We start from the raw sequence: 24,212 nt of genomic DNA on the forward strand, positions 1-24,212 counted from the left end.
TACAATTCTCCTTGTTAAAAACCATTTTTGGCTTTAGTAATTCAGGAAGCTGCTTATTTGTGTGGCATTTTGTTTGCTTGGTTTTACAATTTTTCTCCTTAAAAAATAATTGTAAGTTTCTAAATTTTGTTTTTGTTTGGAATCTGGATGTCTGGGTTTTGCAAGATTTTGTCCTTAATAATAATGAGTTCTTGTTTGGAGGTTTTAGGGTTTTCTAAGCTTTCTTCAAAAACTAATGTCTGGTGTCCTGATTCAGCTTTTGTACTGTTATTTTGCGAAAACGATGCTTTTTAACTTCAGTTTCAGGGGTGGGTTGTTTTTATTTCCACAAAAAAATGTCGCTTTTTGGAGTTTGTTTTTAGTCATAGTCCTAATCTGCAAAAATTCTTGGCGAATGGTGGTATCTTGCAATCTGTTTTGACAAGTTTCCTTGACATCGTGGTTCTAGTTCATCTTGATGTCTTGCCACAAGGAGTGATACCTTTGTTTAGCAAGAGCAGGTTGGCAAGGTTTTGGTTATCTTGGTCTTTTCAAGAAGTTTTGCAAAATCAGAGAGGGTTATAATAGACTCATTTTGCAGAGCTTTCTATGCATTTGTGACTAAAAGATCTGCGAATTTCTCTCTATAGGAATGACCATTAAGTGAGGGTATTAGAATATTTTTTGATTTTAGTTATCTTTTTAGCTCTTTCTATTAATGGTCATTAATGAGTTTTCATTTGTTAGATAATTTTAGACTTCTATTTTAGAAGGGTTTCGCCTCAATTGGAAGCTCTTGTAATGGTCTACAGATTTGTTTGTTGTAATTTATTCAATACATCGGATTACATCGAAATATTTGAACAGATATTCAAAGTTTTAATGCTTTGATGGTTCAATTATTTTTACATAAATGATAAGTTGCAACTTGTTTTACCTTTTTTAATTTTATAATAATAGTTTCAAGGATTATACTATAATTACACCACCTTTACCTTACAATCGCCAAATGTTTCAAAATAGTTTTCCATTTCCAAAAGTGGCCATCTGTTACCCTATTTTAAATCTTTGTAGAACATCAATATTTTATTCATTGACTCAATGATCTAATTTTCACGAGTAGTTGTCATTATGATGACCTTTATGTCATGAACTTTAGTAATAAACAAAAGGAAGGAAACTTCAAAGTATCTAAGCACCTTTAAGAAATGCTAGAACTAGAGAGAAGGAAGCTTCTAATCTATTAATCCTAGGTTTTCCATCCAAAAGCTTGTTTTGGATTCACACAGATTTTATTTATGTTACCTTACAAACTTCCCATCTCCAAATTATCAGAAATATTATATGCAAAATTTTTGTTTTATGTGATATCTTTCAAGTTTCTTTTTGATCTTTTGTAGGTGTTGTAAAAGTAAATCAAATTTCTCTTGTTCAAAGTTGCAAGATTTACATGGCAGATTCATCAAAGGAGTAATTATAGCTTTGTATGCAATTTTTTCCTTTTGATTTGGTTTCTAGTCTCTGCTTTTAGCTAGAGAACACAAATATATTTTAGCTATTGCAGGTTTTGATTTTGCAGAAAAGATATAAAAATGTCATCATATATAGAAGTGTTGACAAGTCGTGTGTCCATACCAAAGAACAAAAAGATGAGCAATTTCCTTAGCTTTCTTTAATGTATGTTCGAAACCCAAAGCTTTAATATGCACACGCTGTAGAAAGCTAGAAGTTTGTTTTCTTATTTTCTAGATTGTACCTTTGTTTTCTATTATAAGTGAGCTTCTGTTTCTAGTTTCAAGAAAGAGCTTATCCTTATCTTGTGTCCTCTTCTGTTTTTGACTAAGATGTTGTGACTTGGTAGTGCTATGCATCTTTAAATGATACCAACTGCATGTGTATTTTCTGTTTTGAGATGGATGCTAGCTTTTGGTATGCTTCTACTTGCCAAGTTGTGGCCCGAATCTGGTTATTATTCCTTATTGAAGATGGCAAGATTAAATCTCTAAACTACACTTCTATCTAATAGCTGGAAACGGTGATATCGATAAACCAACATCAACTCAAAGGCTGATTGAAAGTGTACAAGTTTGGCTCTAAGTCCAATTTGTCTAATTTTTAAGAAAAATCACAACCTTTGGGGCATAAAGACTTCTTGAAGTAGAGGATTTCTATTCTATAACTTATTTCTAGTTTTAATCTATTCTGTAAGAAAAACCTCTACCATTGGGGCACAAAGACTACTAGAAGTACGGAAACTCTTAACTATTTTTCGTGAACTTGAGATGGTAATACAAGCTACAGTCATAGCTTCTAGTCTATGTATCACTACAATCGCTCCCAGTCAAAGCCTCGGCTCCGATTGTTTCTTAACTCACTATGCTTTATTATTTAAACATACAATAACTCACTATGCTTTATTATTTAAACTCCAATTTATGCTATCACAATTGTTTCTAGACAAAGCTTCAAATCCAATAGCTTCTTTGAATTCACTTTTCTTCCAAATTGGTACTACACAATCAAAGTTATGCTTGGACAAGTTTGGCAGAGCTTTTTTGCATACAATAAAAGATGACTTTTACAATGAAGGGGGCATTTTTAATATAGAATAAGAATTGAGAGAAAGGAGGAAAAATGGGAACAACTCAACCATTTTGACCCGGTAAAACTAGGTGAGAAGAATTATTGGATTACATGTCACGTGGACATGCAATTGCATCACATGCAATTCATCTTCTGTAACTACAAAGCTGAAAAACACTTGAAGAAAATGTTGAAGCTGTTGATTCTGAATGGATCAATCTTGTAGATTATTAACAAAGGCCTTGTACTTAACGGTGCAATCATGAATGATCACAGGATCAAGAGTTCCTGTATTTCGCGTCATTGTATTCTCTTTGATGAATTGCCAGTTGCCATTTGAAAACTTGATGTAATCAAGCTTTTCCTCATTTGACAGTTGTTGTGAATTCTTCTTTGTCAAATTCACACATTCTAGAGTTTCTGACACTTTGAAAACCTTCTCAATGATGTCCGAATGTAAACCTTGAACAACTTTCCCATTATCATCTTCAGTTGATCTCTCTCTCTCTTTAAAGTGCTTTGGCACATTCCCACACAAACTCAGGTCCCAAGGCTGCCATTGGGACAGTGGAGACCACATGAATAATTGCTTCTTGGGAATCAAAGCATGTCTTCTTAGTGCAATGTCTCTGTTCTTTGAAGAAGGTCTAACATATCTTGAAGAGCGCACCACAACATGAAGATGAAAACATCGTCCAATGACATACTCATTGAACACATGTGATGGCTGGAAATGAAGAGACAAACATGTATTTGGACAAAAAGGGCCAAAATCAGATTTAGAATGATGTAATGCATGTAGGCAAGGATGAAATTTTGTTTGTAAGACCAAGAATGCCAGTTAGATGCAAATGGATATGTGCCGAATGACAACTATGTTATTTAAAAGTGTGCCCTTTTACAAAAATCGAGTTCTCTAGAGGTAACTTGTAACATCTCGTTTTTCTGGGTCTAAATTAACATCAAACATACTCAAAGAATACAGTTATAACTCATAGGAAGACAGTTATATCAATCATGTTCATGTGAATAAGATTTACTGTTAAAAACAGTTAGACAAAAATTTTCTTAACTAAAAACTTGAAATACCATCAGATGAAATTACTACAAAAATTGAATATCACATACCTCAAAAAATTGAGACCGAAAATCAAACCAAGGATGCTTCTGCAACCACCCAGATTAGTCCACAAATACTTTATAGCAATTTCAAATGACGATTATCATCTAAAACCCACTATCTCAAAATCAAATGATGATTACAATTAAATACCATTATAATTAAAATTAGGGCATCGCAAATCACTGTATCAATTAGGGCATCAATTACCATCGGTTCATTTAGGGTTTCTGATACCGCTCTACCACTTAGGGCTTCCGCTACGACGGATTCAATTTAGGGCTTTTGATACTGCTTTACCACTTAGGGCTTCTACTACCACAAATTCAATTCAGGGCTTCTGATACTGCTTTACCACTTAGGGCTTTTGCTACCACGGATTCAATTTAAGGCTTCCGACGGATTTAAACTAGTGCTTCTGCGACGACGGATTTAAAGTAGGGCTTCCGCGTCGATGGATTCAAATAGGGCTTCAAATTTCTTTCCTTTCGATTGCCTAACTGTGACAGTAACACAATGTTAGAAATATACTTTATTTGATATCCATATAAATGAAAAAAAATCCACGATTCTATATCTTGCATCTAGGTGTAGAATAATAGTAACAATAAACTAACCCAGTTTAATCTTACCTCCTCATAATTAAAAATGATAATACATGTTTTCGATAACAGTTGATTGCATAACTTATCTTTGTTTGACGCATATCTGACATCTTGAGAGAGGTGAAACGTTGTCAGGGGCTTAACCACCCAACCTTGGACCACAACATATCCCCACACAATCTCTAATGAGAAAGACCCTCCCTACCTGAAATTGACAAAGAACATCTTACCATTCACTGGGCATCATGATATATATAACACGCCATACGACTTAGCAGCAGGAGATCACCATAATAGGAATATGCATGAGCTATTAATTGATTGATATTAAATAATAAATATTGAAATGTCATAACTGATACAGATTCAATTATTAAAGATTCCTCTTTTTCACCTCGTCACCCTATTTCATGGCCACACAATCGGTGAGTCCCAGGTATTCCGAATTTCTCAGAGCAGACAACTCTATCAATTTTATTTCAAGAAGATTACATACAACCGTCATTTCACATTCTATGATTTACTCTTTTAAGATCTCAAGTTTGACAACATTCGTGACAATATTCTACATGAATGGAGCATACATGGGCTAAAATAATGTTTTATGTATTATATGACAATCTTGTTTTGTCGGTTCTCTTCACCTCCTCAACTTGTTCAGGCCTCTAAGCCGGTGATTCCCAAGTGTTATCAGATTAAAGATCACATTGATATTTTACACCTTCTTCACCTTATTCTGGCAATTTGCTCGGTGAATTCCTTGGTGTTTACGATTCATTATCTCAATCTCAGTTATTAAATTTATAACAAGATGTATCGATTATACTTGAGAAAATATCATTCTTGAAAGAAAAATCAGAGTATTACACATTCGGACAATAAAGGAAGATGACTGATTTAGCATATGTTAATTATAATGATATCAATGTAAGCAGTCGGCAGATTGGAAACATGACCAGCCTTACCATTTATGACTGGAACATTCATACATCAACCACAAGGAAAACGACATACTGGTACTAATTTTCAGTTATCATATATTCTAAACGGGTTTTACTTTCTTATAGTAATCCGCCGTCTCAAGAATGCAGATGTGATAACAAGGAGAGTATAAAACGATTACAAGGGTTAAATTATCTTACTTGAAAACTCTCTAATTTCAGTCCTGAGAAGAGTCCGTACTTTGGTAACAATCCGCTTACCCTGGTTCGGTGGTTGTGGAAACAGTCGATTGGGTTTCTGGACGAAATACAAACAGGGCTGATCTTTAACCTCTGTAAACAGCTATCAAGGATTCATGGGTTGCTAAGAATAAGGAAGGTTGATAAGATATACAGGTATAGTATGCCGAAAACAAGGATGATTGCCGAGTATGTTTAATGGTTCAAATAATAAGCTTGAGCTTGACCTTATGGCTACCATCAGTTATAAGAAACCATACGAATTCCAATCACAAATCGAATTTGAAGAGGGAAAAGAATAAAGGAAAAAAATAAGAAGTCGAAAAGAGAAATTGGAATTTTTTTTATAATGTTTGAATTATAATAATGCAATTATTATAATTCAAACTTTACTATTATTATGCACAACTAAACATCATTCTAATAAATAATTTAAGTATAAAGATGTCAATTCATTTTAATATTTAAATGCACAAATTTAAATATTTACAATTAAAATCCTTTAAGATACGTTTTATAAATAATTTAATTTATTTATTAAATAACTCAATTATTTTAATTAAACTATTTATTAAAATAATTCATGCGATTCCATAAATGTATTCTGTTCCAAGTCGCTAGGTCCTCCACCTGTCTGCCCAGTGATGGTGACACCCTGCCTAATTCTTTTTTGACAATGCTTCCACCCCTTCGGCATGCTCCCAAGGAATTTCTCTATAATTAAATTATAAATTATATAATCATAAATAATCATAACAGTTAACCTTTCATCTTAATTCCATGAATTCGCGATTAACGATCAACTAACATGCCATCTACACTTGAAATCATAATGACCAACTATCTTACCATTTCGCCAGATTATATCAAATTACACTGCCAACTGACTTCATTTGAACCTCAACAGCTATATTTCAAGCTAGGTCAAAAATTGGGATGTAACATAACTACATGTGGTAAAAATGAATCATCTTTACTTAATATAACATTTAATTGGGTTTGGAGGATGTAATTGCATGTGTTGGAAAATGAATGAAATATGCATTGCCATGGAAGGGGAAAGCATGTATTTGCACTTGCATTCTTGGGTGGGAATCCTCAACTTCCTTCCAAAAAGAAATCAAAACAAGCAACCAACAAGCAAGAAAAACTAAAAACAAAACAAAAACTTACTTCTTGCTATTGACTCAACATTACAAACTTCTAGAAATTCCTTTACATGCAATTTGGTTTTGGAGTTTGGAGGAGTTTTTACATTTGCAAATGAGAAGATTTCACACTTATCTAAAGACAAATTGCAAAAGAAATGGACTGCATTTGAACCAATGGAAAAAAATGAGCCAAAGAAAGCAATAATGTAGCAAAGCAAGCAAGAAATACAAGCAAAGTTGAAATCTTCTACTCGGAGCTCAATGAACCAAAAATGGAGGAAAGAGAAGTTGAAATGAACACGTCTTCTCCAAAATCGGGTTCTCCAAGTGCAAATGCATGCAACAGCGCAATGCCTTTGACAATTTCAAAGTTGCAAATCTCGATCTCCAAGGTCAAATGCATGGACGTTTTTACATGTAAATGCTAAAATGTGGTCTTCAAATCCCTCCAACTGCAAAACATATTTGATGAAATGCATATCTTTGGATGTTTTTGGTTGAAAGAGTAAAAAATGAGCCCTCCAATTGGATCAATATGAGCTGTTTTTGGTTGAAAGAGTAAATAACGTGGATCAATATGAGCCCTCCAAACTCAATCGCATGGGTAAAACTGATGATCTTTGGGCTTTTTGGAGAAAAATGTGGCCTTTGCTGCTATTACATGGGACGTTTTTGCTTGTCTTGGGGAAAATCTTGGGCCGCAAATGCATTTTCATGCATATAAATGCCTAATCACACTCTATAAGTGCCATTGCATGTTTTGTTTTGCCCTTCAAATGCAAACGCTTTTGCTTGGAGAGAAAAATCAGACCCTAGACATGCAATTGCATTTATAAAATAAACATGTATTTGGGCTGGAAGTGCAAATTGCACTCTAGGAGGGTCGTTGCATGTAACATTTGGCTGGAAATGCATGTGGTGGGTGCAAATCAAACTCTCCTAGCCACATTGCATAGTTAAAATGTGCAACAAATGTCTTGCCTTGGGGCGTTTTTGGCTTCTTACTGCAAAATTGAGGTCTTGGAGAGTCATTGCATATGCATGTAGTGGCAAATCACACTCTCCAAGGCACATTACATGTTTTTTACATGTTTGGAGCCTTTTTGATGCAAATATCACTCTATAGGTGCAATTACATGTGACTTTTTGCATGTAGAAGGCGGTTTTCATGTAGGTCGGACTCTTGGAGGCCTATTACATATCTAAAATGACTTGGCATTGACATTTTTTAAGTCTTTTAGTGCAATTACACTCTATGGATGCAAATGCATGTAACATATTTCAAAAAGGACATGTTATTGAGTTGCACAACTTAATCTTCCTATTTAGCAAATGTCTAATTGTTTATTGAGTAAATATGACTGAAAATGGGACAAAATAGAATATTTACACTATATAGTTTACATATTGTGTAAAAATTTATTTAAAAACAACATTTTACTTGGATGTTTTAAATATAACATGAAAGTAATTCTCAATATAAAATTAGACTACTAGTGCACTAAGTGAAAAATTGAAAGCAACTCAACATGAAAATATATCATAAAGTGCATTATAGTCACCTAAATCACTCAAGTAATAGTCAAAAGTGATAAAGTAACTTAAAAACATATCATAAAGTCATTTTAAGTTATATTTTTCACAAACTGAAACTCAACATTAGAATATAACATCTATATTTTAAATATGTGATTGCGTCTGGAGAGTCCACTTTTAGAGCACTTAAATGGTCATATCTTTTCACTAATAAGTCTGATTAAGCCCTTAGATATACCAAATCAAAGGGAAAACTGAAAGCAAGAGATTGAAGGAAACAAAAAGTCTAAAACAATCTAAATAAACACTCAAAAATGCAAAAAGGGACATTGAAGGCCTCAAAAATTGAGCATAGGTTGACAAATTGAAAAAACGAAAAGGACTTGATGGAAGCTTTTAGCAAATTGATTCACTATGTGAAATGGGAATGATTGGTTGATCAATGTTGACCAATTATGTAATGGACACCCTTGGATGTCCCAAAAAACTAAACCAAATTGCTGAAAGGAATTATGTCAAACAGTTTGCATTCAACTTCTTAAAACCCCTTATTACTCCGGAAATCAAACGTTTATTTGTTTGTTGTGTTTCATTCATGGAATTGGTATCATACAACATAAACAAGAAAGAAACTACAATAATATGCAAAGTGGAAATGAACTGCTGCTAATAAAATGTTATTTTCAGAATTCATAAAACCAAATACATGGCAGATTTATCAACTCACTAATTACTTCAGCAATATTGTCATAATACTCCAGCCCATGCTTACGAGCTTGCTGCTACAATACTTTGTCCTCCAATCAGTCCACTACCTTCATAATACCATTCCCTCCAAGCGGCATAAGCGTCGGACAAGTAGTGAAGAAGATATGAGCAAAATATCAAATCTGCCTGTAGCCAGAAATGCAACTAAACTGCCTGATAATGAAGCCAATAAGAAAGAATTCCAAAGGCCAAACCCCAAGGGAATGACGTCTAGAATGTTACAAGAGAGGATAGACGTCCTCAAATGCCAAGAACAAAGCTGCAACTCACACACCAATTTCTTCTCATATTCAACCTGTCTAATGAAGCTACAAATGCTTCCTTTTATTCTATTCCCACGGGTCCGCTCAACTCATATGGGCAATGTGGGATAAAGATGTGTAATATAAAACATATATTAAAATACCCCTTATGTCTCCCTTGGGTACACATCACCATAAAATAAATATTAAAGTAACACTTTAATATTTTACAATTAAATTAGACGTTACTTTAATAAAACTTCAGGCATTAAAATGTATTAGCAATCGGACTCCGAATAATGCGAGTGATAGCTCATCGGAAAGCTCTCACCGAGGAGTATCGAATCCAATCACCAAAATTGGCCTGCACTGTGTCCTGCCGACTTACTAAAAATAGTAAGTATGCCTGAAACTGAGTAAATCAACTTCGTTTTGGCCCAAACTGGAAATGACTAGGCCAAAACACTCCAAGATCCCATTAAACCCTTCGTTAGCCCTCGGGACCATGTAGAACAAGGCTAACGCACACACACTTGGTCAACTGCTAAAATGGGGACATTACAAATTAAATAGGAAATTATTTCAGAAATATGTGAAACTCGATTGAAAAAGCTTCATACTGTTAACTACATTTTGTAGTGACCAAATGCAGGACAATAGTATAGTTTAAGAATGGTATTCCCCTGAACTAGAGCTATTGTGTTTGATTATTGATCTGAGCAATTTAGTAGACACACCTATTCCAAGAATAGTTGGTTTACCTGTTTTGGATGCACGTATCGTATAGAATTATATGCAACCATAAGGTGTTTGGTTTAAATGCTTAAATTTAGTATGACATTTGTGATTTTTTATATAGATTTTACTGGGTTATGTGTGGCGTAATAGTATTAAATACTTGTTTGATTTTATTCCTTGGTGTAGAGTCTATATTTGAGTCTCTCTTAAAGTTTGCAACTTGGCAAAATGCAGCAGATCCAATTTTGGCTCAGACTCGGCGAGTCAGAAAAATGCTGGAAAATAAAAGAAAATAAAAATAAAAATCTTAAATTCATTAACTTGGCAAGCTCAACAAAACTGTAATTTCTGAGTTTTCAGCATGGACTTGGCATGATTTTTGACCTGCAGCTTGCTGAAACATCCCTGCTAGAAAGTGGTCTGGTGAGCAACTCAGTCACAGTTATAGCTCACAAGTTTTTTGCAAGTTTGAAAACTGTACTTGAGAAGAAGACATGCCACATGTTATCTGATTATTCATATGATGTTTACAAAAGTGCTTTGTGCAATTAGGTGTCACTCAAGATTTTTTTTTGTTTGAAGAAGTTTGTTTTATGTCGAGAGTCAGTTCAAGAGACGTTGTAACTAATAAGATGACTGAAGATTCTCATCAACAATCATGGTAATTTTTTCAGATATTGAACATAGTTTTGGTAAGGAGAAATCTGAGTGACATAGTGGGGGGGGGGGAGGACAGGGGCAAGAGGGGAGGGGATTAGCTGTAGTGATATTTAACAATTTAATGGATAAAGGTGAAATATTAGATATACTGATTGTTGTACTTTGCTAGAGCTTTTATATCTTTGAAAGGATCGCTGTTCAGTTTTTTGGCTTGGTAGCCTGATGTGAAATTGTGACATAATTTGTTGGTAGACTAATTTATTGCTCCATTTGGGGGCAATGATAATCTATTGATTCAACGAGCAGATGTTATGGCCTTGGAACTGTCAGTGATAGCTGATTAGACCGAACTTGGAGATTCTCAAGTGAAGCACAGTTTGAGGAGGGTCTATGTGTCATTTTTATTTTTGGGATCCATTCGATAAGGTCAATGCATTTTGTTTTCATATATTCCTTTTTTTTAATAATTAGATTCATATGTTAGCAAAATGTTGTTGTTGCAATAAGTTATCTGAAAAGAAGTCAAATGTATTGTGCATTTTGTTTTCATATATTCCTTTTTAAAAAATATTTAGATTCATATGTTAGCGAAATGTTGTTGTTGCAATAAGTTATCTGAAAAGAAGTTAAATGTATCGTGTTATCTTAGAGTTTTGGTCTATGTGATAAAGACTCTATTGGCATAATTGATGCAAAGACTGTTGAGAGTGTTGTGGTACAAGTCTGATGACAAGAAGATCAGTTATTGTGTTGTCATTGATGTCAACTTAGTGTTGTAATGGTTGACAATGTTATAGTTGAGCTGATAAGCATTTGAGTAGTTGAATCCAGTGTTGCGAAAGGAATTGGTGTGCATAGTTCTAATGGGAGACTTAGAGATGTCTCTAGATGTTGTATGTCTTTTCACAAAGGTTCACAACATGTTTGGAGTGAGTTATGATCAACTAAAGGCTGACAAAGGAATTGAAAGAATGGACAGTTACAAATGACGAATGATTTGATTGGTCTATCAAGTTGATGTGGTTTAGGTGTTGGGTTTTAATTCGAATTATCCTAACTAAGCTTTGAGATTGTTGTTGCAATACCAAGATGATTGGAGTACTAGAAGGCGTTGTTTCAATGACCAAAAGATCGTTCTGTTCTGGATGACACAATACTCGGAAAAGCTGGTGTTAGATCCTCAACCGGTGATGATGCAGATGGTTGTGGTGAATCTTTTTGTGATCTAGGTGTCATGCTGATGTGACAGATCTGATGTGTAACTACAAGACGGTCTCACATTGATTAAGGTGATGGGATTTATTAAGCTTATTGAAGCGTGTTGGAAAGAGTCAAGGAGTTTGACTGTTCTTGATCAAATCGATATTCATATGCATTTGGAGACCGATACGGATTTGTAAATGATTATTATTGTTTTGTAATACGTTTTGGTAGAGAAGCGCAAAGATGAATTTCAAATGTAATACGTTTTGTTTAACTCGATGGTTGCTTGAGTTAGTGAAAATGGATTTATAATTAGTTTGATGAATTATGAAGTTGTAGATCTTGGATGCTGGGATGCAGTTGAGGAAAGGGTGTGGATAATTTGCAAGAGCAAAGATCGAGCTTAATTGGCTTTGTATTGGTAAAGGAGAAGTGTTGTTCTTCGATCATTATCACTTGTTGAATCCTAACAAGTTCTCCAAGAAAATCCTTTAACCGGGTGGATCCTAGTAGGTTTGAAGTTGAAATCTTCTAACCAGGTGACTCTTTAATTAGGATTTGAAATCCCTTAACCGGGTTACTCCTAACAAGGTAAAGCTCCTAACAAGGCTAGAGGCAAATCCCTTAACCGAGTGACTCCTAATAGGGTCTTGCTCATAGCAGGCCATTGTAAAGCTCCTAACAGGGCTAAGCCTTTAATAGGGCGTACTTCAATGGACTGCAAATAATTGTGGGTACTATTTCCCATTGTGGTTTTCCCCTCTAACCAAGGGTTTCCACAAAAAAAAATTGGTTTTCTTGTGTTGCATGTTTGGATGGTTTTATTTGTTTCATTGTTTATTGCTGCACAAGTTATAAGTTAATGATGAATTATGAAGTTGTAGATTGTGGATATTGGAGTGCAGTCAAGGAAAGGGTGTGGATAATCTGCAAGAGAAGCAAAGACTTAGCTTAATTGGATCTTTATAGACAAAAGAGAAGTGTTGTTCTTCGAACCTTATCACTTGTTGAATCCTAACAAATTTTCCAAGAAAATCCCTTAACCGAGTGGATCCTAACAGGTTTGAAGTTGAAATCCTTTAACTAGGTGACTCTTTAATTAGAATTGGAAATCTCTTAAACGGGTTGCTCCTAACAAGGTAAAGCTCCTAACAGGACTAGAGGTAAATCCCTTAATTGAGTGTCTCCTAATAGGATCTTGCTCCAATCAGGGCATTGTAAAGCTCCTAATAGAGCTAAGCCTTTAGTAGGTCATACTTCAGAAGAGTGCAAATAATTGTGGGTACTAGTTCTCACTGTGGTTTTTCCTTCTAACCAAGGGTTTCCACAATAAAAATATTGGTGTTTTTGTGTTTCATGCTTGGATGGTTTTATTTTTTTCATTGTTTATTGCTGCACAAGTTATAAGTTAACGAACATTATTGAATGGATTATGAAAAGTTAGGAGTTGGTAGATTACTGATTTAACTCCCCTCATTAATCTTGGACCTTATAATAAAGACTCAACTATAGTTGAAAAATCATAGACAAGTTGAAAAATTGTATTCATTTATCCATGTTAATATAGAGATTTTGAAGATTGTATATGTTTGGGCAGATTTTTATGAGAATAATTGTTACCTCCAGCACATTACTCTGTTATGTATTTATTTATTTCTGCAATAGTAGAAAAGTACAATGGATATCATCACCAACAGTAACATGGTTACATTATCATCAATATTGGGAATACAAAGTATCTCCTTAAATAGTCATTGTGATTTTAATGCATTTTTATTTGTAGCTGTTTATCTTTTGTTTCTTTGTGAATAAAGGTTCTTTTTAAATATTTATAGATTACCTTTTATGGACAAACTTTTATTATGTATGCTATAATGAAGTACATCAATTGACAAAGAGGACCTTCTACGTATAATGTTACCTTTGTTAGATTTTGTTGAAAGTTCAAAAGTTTCTTTAGGTCCTCTTGCTAACTACTGTAAAATGATTGGCTTTTCTTATTTGGGAATTCCTTTGTTCTGAAGTATCATCCGATTTAATGAATTTTAACATTGTTTTAATTTGGGGTATGTCTGTCTGTATCTTGATTGGAAGCTTTCATTTGTTATTTTCTTGTGATTGGCTCCCTATGATATCTGATCTCTCTTTCCATTTAGCTTGAGAATACCATCAGGCTGTTGCTGGAGTTGGAACCTAAATCAGATCCAATATGGCATTATCTTAATATTCAGGTTAGTAAATTTGAAGTATGCATTGGGTCCTTATTTTTCTTCTTGGGTACTATTATGCAAGTAATTGTGTAACATTCTAACTTTGGAGTTCTTGCAATGAAAAGCTTTGCATTAAATTCTTGTTATCATGTTTTCTTTTCTGGTATTCACACTGAGCTTTTCTTTCCATTGCTCAGAATCGTAGAATTCGTGGTCTTTTAGAGGCCTGCACATTTGACCATGAGGCTCGAATGGATGCTTTTCACTCTCAAATTCGTGAGCGCATGCAATCAGATGCAAGATGGAAGCAGATACAGCAAGAATTAAACAAGAGTGTATGTTGCTTGTTTGCACATTGGAAAATATTCTGTACTCTCCTTTATCGGCTCTCTGATATTTACCTAGGTGGATTTGAAATAATACAAGAACAATATAATTTTTTTTTATGATTATTATGTTTTTTGACTCTTTTTAGTGCACCTTCTGCAGAGCTCTGTAGACTACTCCCTTCTTTTGGGGGATAATGAAATAAGAGGAGAGTCGCATCTTAGAGAATCATCAGGTGAAGAGGCTGATGCTCTTCGAGGAAGGCTCATTCGCAGACTTTCTGCTGTCATTGCCCATCATGTGCCAACATTTTGGAAATTAGCACTCTCAATATTTAATGGGAAGTTTGCTAAGGTAGATATTACTATGTTGTGACACTGATCTTCATTTCCTGTATATGAAGAACAACCATGTAATGTTGATAGACCTAGTTTAGTTATATGAAGTTGTATTCTTGTATGTCATTCCTTGATGGGAAAGTTTATTTATCTATTAGTAAGTATTAAGGGGAAACCCTAAAAGATTTCTTTTTCAATGTCGCATCATGCTTTTTCTTCCGACTCTACGTGGTTCGAGAAATGCTTTTATCATAATTTCCTTTGACCCTATTTGTGGTTCAGAGAAGCTCTTTCATCTTAATTTCTCAGGTGCTTTTATCAGAGGTTCTCACCTGGAAATTGCCAAATTTAGTGAAATACATCTTGAAGGAAATGTTGTATCCTGAATACCGACCATTTGATGTTATCTCTTCTATATATATAACAGTAATGCCATTCATTTAGAGGCTCCTACTCTTGTAAAATGCATTCTTTTGGTTTCAGACAGATGCCGAAGTGGCATTCCCATAAATGCACATACATGCCTTGAGTTTAGGAAATGAGTTTTTGTTTGTGTGATCTAGTTTTTGTGTATATTGTAGTTTGACACTAAAAATTTATGTTTTTGATTATTGTTCCCTTTCTACATATCTGAATCATCATATTATGTTCATTTTTTCTATCATAGCTAACAAATATTGAAAGAGCTCAACAAGAAAACATATTTAGTGCTTTCAAATATGTCAATTGTACGGTACCATAAACACCAGTCCTTAGATTTATTGGCAAGGGAGGTCAACAATTGCCCAGCCTATTTTTTGAGGAAGTTCAACACTTAGATTTATTAATGGAGTCAACAATGACCCAGCCTATATTTTTTTAAGAACGTGAAATACTTCAAGAAAAGCTTTAGGTGCTCATACTTAGGTAATGATTCATAGCACTTGTAGTCACTATTTTCATTAACTGAACTTTTGTTACTCCTAAAGAAATGTGGTTCATTAATTTATAGATTCAGTCATAACAAATTTCACTAATTTCTTTGATGTTAATAACCTGTTTGTATACCTATGTTTTTAATGTCAGGTTTCTCAAGTAGGCTCAACAAATAGTGTTCTTGATTCAAGCAAGTATAAAGGAAGTATGGGAAAACGGAATTCCATTGAAGAGGGACTTGGTGAAATAAAATATTCAAATCATTCCATGGATGAAGTTGTTGTAATGGTAGATGACATTATATCTGTCTATGATACCAAGGTGTGTTCTTGTTTATCTCAATACTGTGGAATCATTTCATTTGCTAATTATCTTTTTGGTAATGACAATGTTTTCAAGAAACACACCCCTCTGATATATGAACTCCCACCCATAAAAGATCTCAATATTTTGAATACAACATGCATCTCAGGCTTTAAATGCATATTCCTTTCAACAATGGTAAATGACTTTGTATCACTTGAGGCGGTGACTTGTTGTTTGGGTCTTGATTAGTAACGAAAATCCATACCCATTTATAATATGTAAGCATAAGATATAACCCCACCTTTGGCCAATTTTTTTCTATAAATTTATCCACTTTACATTTTTGAATAAAGTTAAATCAACCTACACAGTATATAATAGGATGCTGGATGTCCTTAAATGGTGTAAGGATGTTCCTGGAGCTGGCTGAGAAGGTCTACTTGTGGTTATGAGGAATTCTGCAATAAAGAAAATTATGTACTTGGTCGATAGATTGGTATGAATGATCAATGCTTAAAATGCTGTTTTTTTAAACTTCGTTTGGAGCTTTTGCACAAGTTCAATGCAAATAAAGTTGTAATTCTCTTTTGTGATAAAGTAAAATTCTATTATTTAGTTGATTAAGTCTAACAAAGGGCCAATAAGCTTCAATGATTAAGACTTATCTTCTGAGTAATTTCCTGTATGAGATGAGGTTTCTTTCTTTTTGTGAGTTAACATTGCTATTTTTTCTAAATATTGCAAGCTTTTGAGAAAATAATACGTTGCTTGTAAATGGTGAGCATTATTTTAACTCAATTTGGAACTTCTGCACAAGTTGAATGTAAATATGCTAGCAGTTAAGTTAATTTTTACCTTGTAATTCACTTAGGTGATAAATTGAAAATCTTTAATTTTGTTAATGAAGTCTAATTAAGACGCTGATTCAGGTTTGGGTTCAGGTACTTGTGTACTGAAAAATTTGTTCTCCTTTAGGTCCGGGTTTGGGTTTGTACACACACTCAAAGAGACAGACAGTAAGTCACAGATAGATACAGATAAATACACACAGACAGACAGACAGACACATAAACACAGACACAAACACAAACACACACACATACAGATATATATGTGTGTGTGTGTATTGTAAATTTATATACATATATTATTAATTTATTAAAGACGTTTTTTTAACATTAAAAATTAATTAAAGTTCATTTAAAAACATATTTAAATTAAAAAATTTAAAATTTAAAATGCATTTATAATTTTTTATAAATACTAAAAGATGAAACAGAAACGTTAAAGTAAATATTTAATTTTTTTTCGAATACAAAACAAGTCCACGAGGCTGTGTCCGAGGGGCTTGAGTTGCAGAGCAGCATCACAAGGTTGCGTTGGTGATATTTATTTTCTGTGTTTTTCTAAATTTTGTTTGTTTCTGCATTTAACAGAAATGAAAGCTGAGAAATAAAATTGAAAGACTACTAATTCTAATAGATAAATTACTTTCACCAAACTGAAATATTATTTGCATTTACCTAAATTTCTGAAATACCCCAGTCAAATGCCCAGGGTTGCTAGGCAACAGAGCATTCCAAAATATCCAGCCGGAAGATGATTTTCTATGCTGATGACTGTTGAAAGCTGCTGTTAAATTTGGTACGGCCTGATTCAGGGTCTGAAACTAATCTAGAATTGCTTTCCCAAACGTTATATGTTAGCCCTAGGAATGGGTATGACTGATTGGAGGTGGTACAACCAGCAATGATTAATTTCCAGTGCCTCCAATCTGCAAATTAAACCATTCAATCTACTCTCCTTCCATCTCGTGTAATTTCTGATCAGACTTCGTTGAATTGAATCCAATATAGCATAGTTATAACCTGTAGATGAGATTATCAAAATGAATGTTCTTGGGTGATTTTCCACATCTGCAAACACTGCTCTCTTTGAGGGATTTCATCCTCGAAAAGCTGTGGCTTCTACAAACCTGCAAGCCCTTGGTGCAGCTGTACTCCTATAAGTGTAATCCAAAATGAATTAATGGTTTCTCTTTCTTGAAAACCCATGATTTGGAGGAAATGAATTGCACTTCTATTAATTTCATGATAACTCAATAAATCATTTAATGTTGTTGGTGCCTCCATAAAGGCTTAGTAAATGACTATAATCCTTAAAATAACCTATGCGTTTAATAACCCAGAGTCCATATATCCCCTTAACATTAAGTTAATTAATATTATTAATGTGGAAACTCGATAAATTAATATTCTTCATCAACTCCAATAAATGCCAATATCAGAACTTCTAATTAATTCTGCCTACTCTAGTACCCTTAAACCGTATAGATGACTTGCTTAAAATAGTATGGGACCAAATGCTCAAAACTTACTAAAAATGGTAAGTACATACAAGTGGAGCCTAAAAGATCTTTGGAAAACAAAACACAAAAAAAAAAAGAACCTTTGAGATGGAGAGCACTTAAATAAACGACCCAAGGGTCAGCTGAGAAGCCCTAAATCACCCACAAATGGTCCCCTGAACACTCCATTAGCCTACGGGGATCAAAGTCATAAGTTATTGCTTATGAATAACTGATGCTTAGAAAGACACAAAAATGGGAACATTATAGTATGTCCTAAAAAAAATTGCTTGCCCACAAGTAATCATAAGTCTCAATTCTGCAGTAAGTCCAAATAGCCCAATCAATACCTAGATCCCAAATTGATCTTGGATGGGAAAGTGGCTTCTTCTGCATTATTCTGCAAGGAATATCGTTAGTTATCCATCTAGAGCTGAATTTTGTTATATGGAATTGAAAAGTATGTACGTATCATTTGTATGAAGCATGGTATAGTCCGAGTTAGCACCCAAGAAACTGAAAATCAGACTTGTAAGAGAATTGTTGCGGTCATAAAAAGGTAGAATCTTTCAACTGCCAGAAAAAAGTTACAATCTGAGATATGATGAGCAACAGGTAGGGCAGCCATCAACCATCAAGCTATGAACTGAAATTGAATGTATGAAGCCTGAAATATCAACTTCAACTTGCTGCCCCATGTGATACACTTCCTCATTGTATGGTTAAAAACTCACCCATCTTGGATTAAGCAAGTTTTCATTCTCCCATATGCCATCAGAATCTGAAAACAACTTAAACTAAGACATGGTATCACGATATTCATGTGCCATATGTACCCAGGAGAAATCAAGAGGAAGCATTACCAAAAATCCTGCACAAGCATTACGAAATGATGCAATTGTTTCTCCACCCCACATCACAGAAACTTGCATGCCAGCAGAACCATTGTAATCAAATGTGGTTGAGATTTTGTTAATCTTTATTTACAAACCACTTTTTGATACATCACTTCCAATTTCCCTTTCATTGGTGTCACTATCTTTTGATGTCCCAAAGTGTATATTACACTGAAAATCACTCTCCTCAAAACTACTGGCTGACCCCAGTGAACTTAAAATTGTACATAAACAGAAATTCAAAGTTCTTTTGCATGTATTGAAATTGGGGCAGCATCATGCTCAATCATGAAATTATCTTCATAAGGGTGTGTCAGTTGGCCCTATAAACACTTTGATATTCTGATTCCATCATCGAAACCACTTGCACGGAAAGAAGTTTCTGAGCTATCAACTAAGGCATATCCTTCAACATCAGATTGGAAATCACATTCCAACTGTAAAAGAAAATTGTCATGAGCCAAGTTCTTACCCATCTCAAACAATGGGTTATCAGCAAACACTAGAAATCTACTTCTCCAATGGTTATCATACAAGGGAAATGAATTTCTCACTAAGATGATTCCTAGATCAAGGTTTTTTTTTTTTTAAAACATTGCAGCTATAAAAGAAATGAAGAAAAAGATCAGGCTCTAGCCCTGGAGAAAAGATGGGGGTATTTTTGGAAAATCTCATTGTGGTCTTCCCAAGTAGCATTATCCTTTGCATACTGATCCCATTGGACCTTGCACTAAGTCGCGTCTTGATTTTGTAAGCGTAGCTTACGTATCTTGAGTATTCTGAGTGGTTCTATTTCCACCACTCTTGGATCTCGTACCTGCAATAGGTTCCAATCAATTTTATGATGGGTGATGTATTTCTTAATATATGACACATGAAAGATTTCAGGCATCCTGGCAAGAGCTGGAGGTAGTGCAATTCTGTAGGGTACTGGGTTCATGATTTCCAATGCTTCAAAGGGTCCCACATATCTTGGGGCTAACTTGACATTCTTATTGAACTTGATGGTATTCTTTTGGGGTTTTACCTTTAGTAGCACTTTTCTCCTACTGAGAATTCCCTAGGTTCCCTTTTAGTATCTGCAGAACTTTTTTGTCTATCGTTTTCTTCTTTCAATCTTTGACGGATTTGAATTACTTGTTTTTCCATCTCCTTGAGCATTTTAGGTCCGATAATAATTTTGTCCTCAACATGATTCCAACTTACAAGGGTTCTGATCTTGCGACTATATAGGGCCTCAAAGGGAGCCATCTTAATGGTGGATCGATAGAAATTATTATAAGCGAACTTCACCAAGGGTAGATACATTTCCCATTGATATTGCCGATCCATACAATAAACTCTTAAAAGATCCTCCAAAACCTGGTTTACTCTTTTTGTTTGACCATCAGTCTCGGGATGATAACTAGAGCTAATATTTAACTTAGTTCCTAATGTTGTGAATAATGTTTGCCAAAATGTGGAGGTTATTCTAGCATCCCTGTCTAAGATGATTTTCTCTGGAATTCTATGAAGTCTAAAAATCTTTTTCATGAACTTGTGAGCGATTTTTGGAGCTCCATTGGTATGTTTTCCTGGTATGAAGTGAGCAATCTTAGTCAATCTATCCACCACTACTAGGATGGTGTTGTGTTTGTTTCATGTCATAGGTAATCCTTGTACGAAATCCATGGAAATTATTTGCCATTTCCACTCTGGTACTTCTTTTGGGTGTAGGAGGCTAGTTGGGTAACGATGTTCTACTTTTACTCTTTGGCATTCCAGGCATCCTGCCACAAAATCCGTTATCTCTCTTTTCATTCCTTTCCAAAAATATAGTGGTTCTATATTTGACAACATTTTAGTCACTCTAGGATGACCTGAATAAGGAGCCGAGTGGGATTCCTCTAGAATCACTCTTTGAAGTTTGGGTTTGTTGGGTATGTATATCCTGTCATGATACCTTAATAATCCATCTTCTTCTATTCTAAAATCTGAGTACCTGGGATCTTGTGGGTCTTTGATAAGAGCATGGCTGACCTCTGTATAAATTTCATCATGCTTTAGATGTTGTAGTACCTGATCTCTTAATCTGAAATTTATGATGGCCATTGCGGAAATATGTCTTCGTTTTTTTAAGGCATCTGCTACCTTGTTTTCTTTACTCTTAATATAATTAATGCCAAAGTCATAATCTGCCAAAAATTCCAATCATCTCCTCTGCTTGGCGTTAAGGTTGGGTTGAGTAAAGATATACTTTAGGCCATGGTGATCTGATCGAAGTTTGAAAGGTTTCCCAATCAAATAGTACCTCCACATTTGGAGGGCATGTACAATAGCTGCTAGTTCCAGATCATGAGGAGTGTAATTTCGCTCATAGTTCTTTAACTTCCTTGACTCATATGCAACCACTTGCTCTTCCTGCATTATTACACCTCTTACTCCTTTCCTTGATGCATCAGTCATAACTACAAATTTCTTTTGTGGGTCGGGTACTCTTAGTATAGGTGTAGTAGTTAACTTCTCTTTCAAATACTCAAAAGCTGACTAACATTTTTCAGTCCATATAAATTTCTTTCCCTTCCTCTGAAGTGAAGTGATCGGGTAAGCTATTTTGGAGAAATTTCTGACAAACTTCCTATAGAATCTTGCCAACCCCACGAAACTTTTGACTTCTCTCACATTCTTACCCTAATTGCTTTGGATTTTGAAGAATCTACGACTATTACTTTAGCCGAAATAATATGTCCTAAATATTGGATTTATTTCTAATAAAAAGCACACTTAGACAACTTCCCATATAGTTTATGTTCTTTCAGCCTTTGTAGGACTTTTTCTAGATGCTCTTGATGTTCTTTTTCGTTTTTCGAGTAGATTAGGCTATCATCTATGAAGATCAATACAAACTTATCCAAACAACTTTGAAAAATGCTGTTCATCAAATTCATGAAAGCTGTCGGAGCATTGGTTAACCCGAAGGGTAATATTGGGAACTCATAATGCTCGTATCTAGTTCTGAATGCAGTCTTGTGAATGTCTTCATCCTTGATGCGGAGCTGGTGATATCTCGACCTTAAGTCAATCTTTGAAAATATTGTAACGCCTTTCATTTGATCAAAGAGGTTGTCGATTCTATGAAGTGGGTATCAGTTCTTGATGGTGACCTTATTGAGCATCCTATAGTCTATGCATAATCTCATAGTTCTGTCCTCCTTTCTAACGAACAATACTATGGCTCCCTAGGGTGAGACACTGGGTTGAATAAGTTTCTTATCTAACATATGCTGGAACTACAATTGTAATTCCATTAATTCTGTGGTGGTCATCTAATAAGGAGCTCAAGAAATTGGTTCCACTAAAGGTACTAAATCTATGGTAAATTCAAAAACTCTAGATGGAGGTAGTCCGGGAAGTTCTTCTGGAAACACATCCTGGAATTTCTTAAGGTATGGATACTTCTTCTCGAAGGATTCATTCAATTTTTCTCTAATTTCTCCCTCTTCAAAAATGTGGTCTTCTCTATACATGGTGTCCACAAGTTTCTTGGAATCTTCAATCCATAGTGCAAAGATCTCACAACCTTTTCTTCTACATTTCTTGAGTTGCATGGCAGATATCTGTCTCGGTTTAATTTCATGTATTACTTCCTTAATGCTTATGGGTTGCCTTGGTCATCCAAATAGTCTACAGTTTTGGCAAGAAAACCAACCTTGGCCCTATGCTCACTGAGTTTGTTAATGTCTGTAATAATGTTGGAAGACCCAAGAGGTGCTACATACAGGTTCAGTTCGGTGGAGAAGTTTGGAAAATCAACCTATGCCTCAAATAGACATTGCTCTACCTTAGCCCTTGACTGGTTTGCATACTCGATTGTCTATGGTTTTGCCATAAAACTAGAGCTTTTTGGAATGTACTTAATAACTTAGGTGATATAAAGCATTCAGAGGCTCCAGTATCAATTAATATAGAAATAGGGTTTCCATAGATCTTACACGGAGTTTTGATCGGGCTTATCTATTGTTCTGCTTGCCGATTATCAAGTGCCACGTGAATCCTTTGATGGTAAGCATGTTGTTGTGGTGGAAGGGGTGGTCAGGGTAGTTGGTTGGTGTTTGTCTTACTAGGGCATTTGTTAGCATAGTGATCTCCTCCACAATTGTAGCATCTTGAAGGTGGCCCCTTCTTCTCACTTCCCTTGCCATTCTTACTTGTATTGAGGTTACTTTTGAAATCCTTAATACTATTTCCTCTTGGTTCCAGTTTGTTAGATTTGTAGTCCTTAAACTGCTTCTTTTGGGACCCAATATCTGCACCTTCTGTATTCCAATTTGTTTTCCTTTTGTTATCTCAGATATAATCATCTCTCTTGATTTTATATTCCTGACATACAATTTTTTCTAGGGCTTCTTCCATGGTTCGAGGAGTGAGAACATCAACTACCCTACCAATCCTTTTATTTAACCCCATGATAAATTTTCTCACCTTAGATTCTTGTCTTGTTAGTATGGAGGTACATATTTCAGCAGTCGGGTGAATTTCTCTCACTACATATGTACAGTCATATCTCCTTGTTTGAGATTCTGGAAATCCAGTACCTTTTGGTCATAGAAGGTTTGGGTAATCGACGATTTCTAAAGATGGTTACAATTTTCTCCCAGGTAGTTTCAGTTGTTTTTATATTTAGTTCAACCTTGGTGTTTACCCACCATGTGCCAGCTTCTCCTGAAAAATGGTATATTCCCAAAACTGCTTTTGAGGTTTTTGAAAAATTCCTAATCTCAAAATATTGTTCCATTTCTGTTAGCTAGGCCTTTGCATCTTCTTCGGATTCAGAACCAGAGAACTTGGGTGGTTTGATCTTTTTAATGTCTGCAGATAGGTCGCTTACTATTTCAAGTTTCTTCTATTTCTTTGTTTGGGTAAGTGAGGCTTGAGGGTTTTTTTTGTTGTGTTCAGAGATTTCTATTTTTGATAATGTCTGCAGATAGGTCGCTTACTATTTCAAGTTTCTTCTATTTCTTTGTTTGGGTAAGTGAGGCTTGAGGGTTTTTTTTGTTGTGTTCAGAGATTTCTATTTTTCCTCTTGGTTTTGCCCAATCTGGGCTGCCAATTCGTTCATCTTCTTCTC

At 34.8% G+C, this 24,212-nt stretch overlaps 1 protein-coding gene across 1 annotated transcript in view; it reads left to right on the plus strand.

Annotated features, from left to right (window-relative positions):
- LOC149531000 (exocyst complex component SEC5B-like) overlaps nt 1-24,212 on the plus strand; it is a 165,054-nt gene that overhangs the window by 50,712 nt on the left and 90,130 nt on the right. The window contains exons 8-11 of the mRNA XM_089808482.1: nt 13,923-13,997; nt 14,174-14,311; nt 14,466-14,657; nt 15,707-15,877. Of these exons, the coding sequence (XP_089664608.1) occupies nt 13,923-13,997; nt 14,174-14,311; nt 14,466-14,657; nt 15,707-15,877 (576 nt within the window). The remainder of the gene's footprint in view (nt 1-13,922; nt 13,998-14,173; nt 14,312-14,465; nt 14,658-15,706; nt 15,878-24,212) is intronic.

The sequence above is a fragment of the Cupressus sempervirens genome, chromosome 11 (genome assembly GCF_028749045.1).
Source record: "Cupressus sempervirens isolate cs-2001-9-10 chromosome 11, ASM2874904v1, whole genome shotgun sequence".
In the NCBI taxonomy this organism is placed as follows: Eukaryota; Viridiplantae; Streptophyta; class Pinopsida; order Cupressales; family Cupressaceae; genus Cupressus; species Cupressus sempervirens.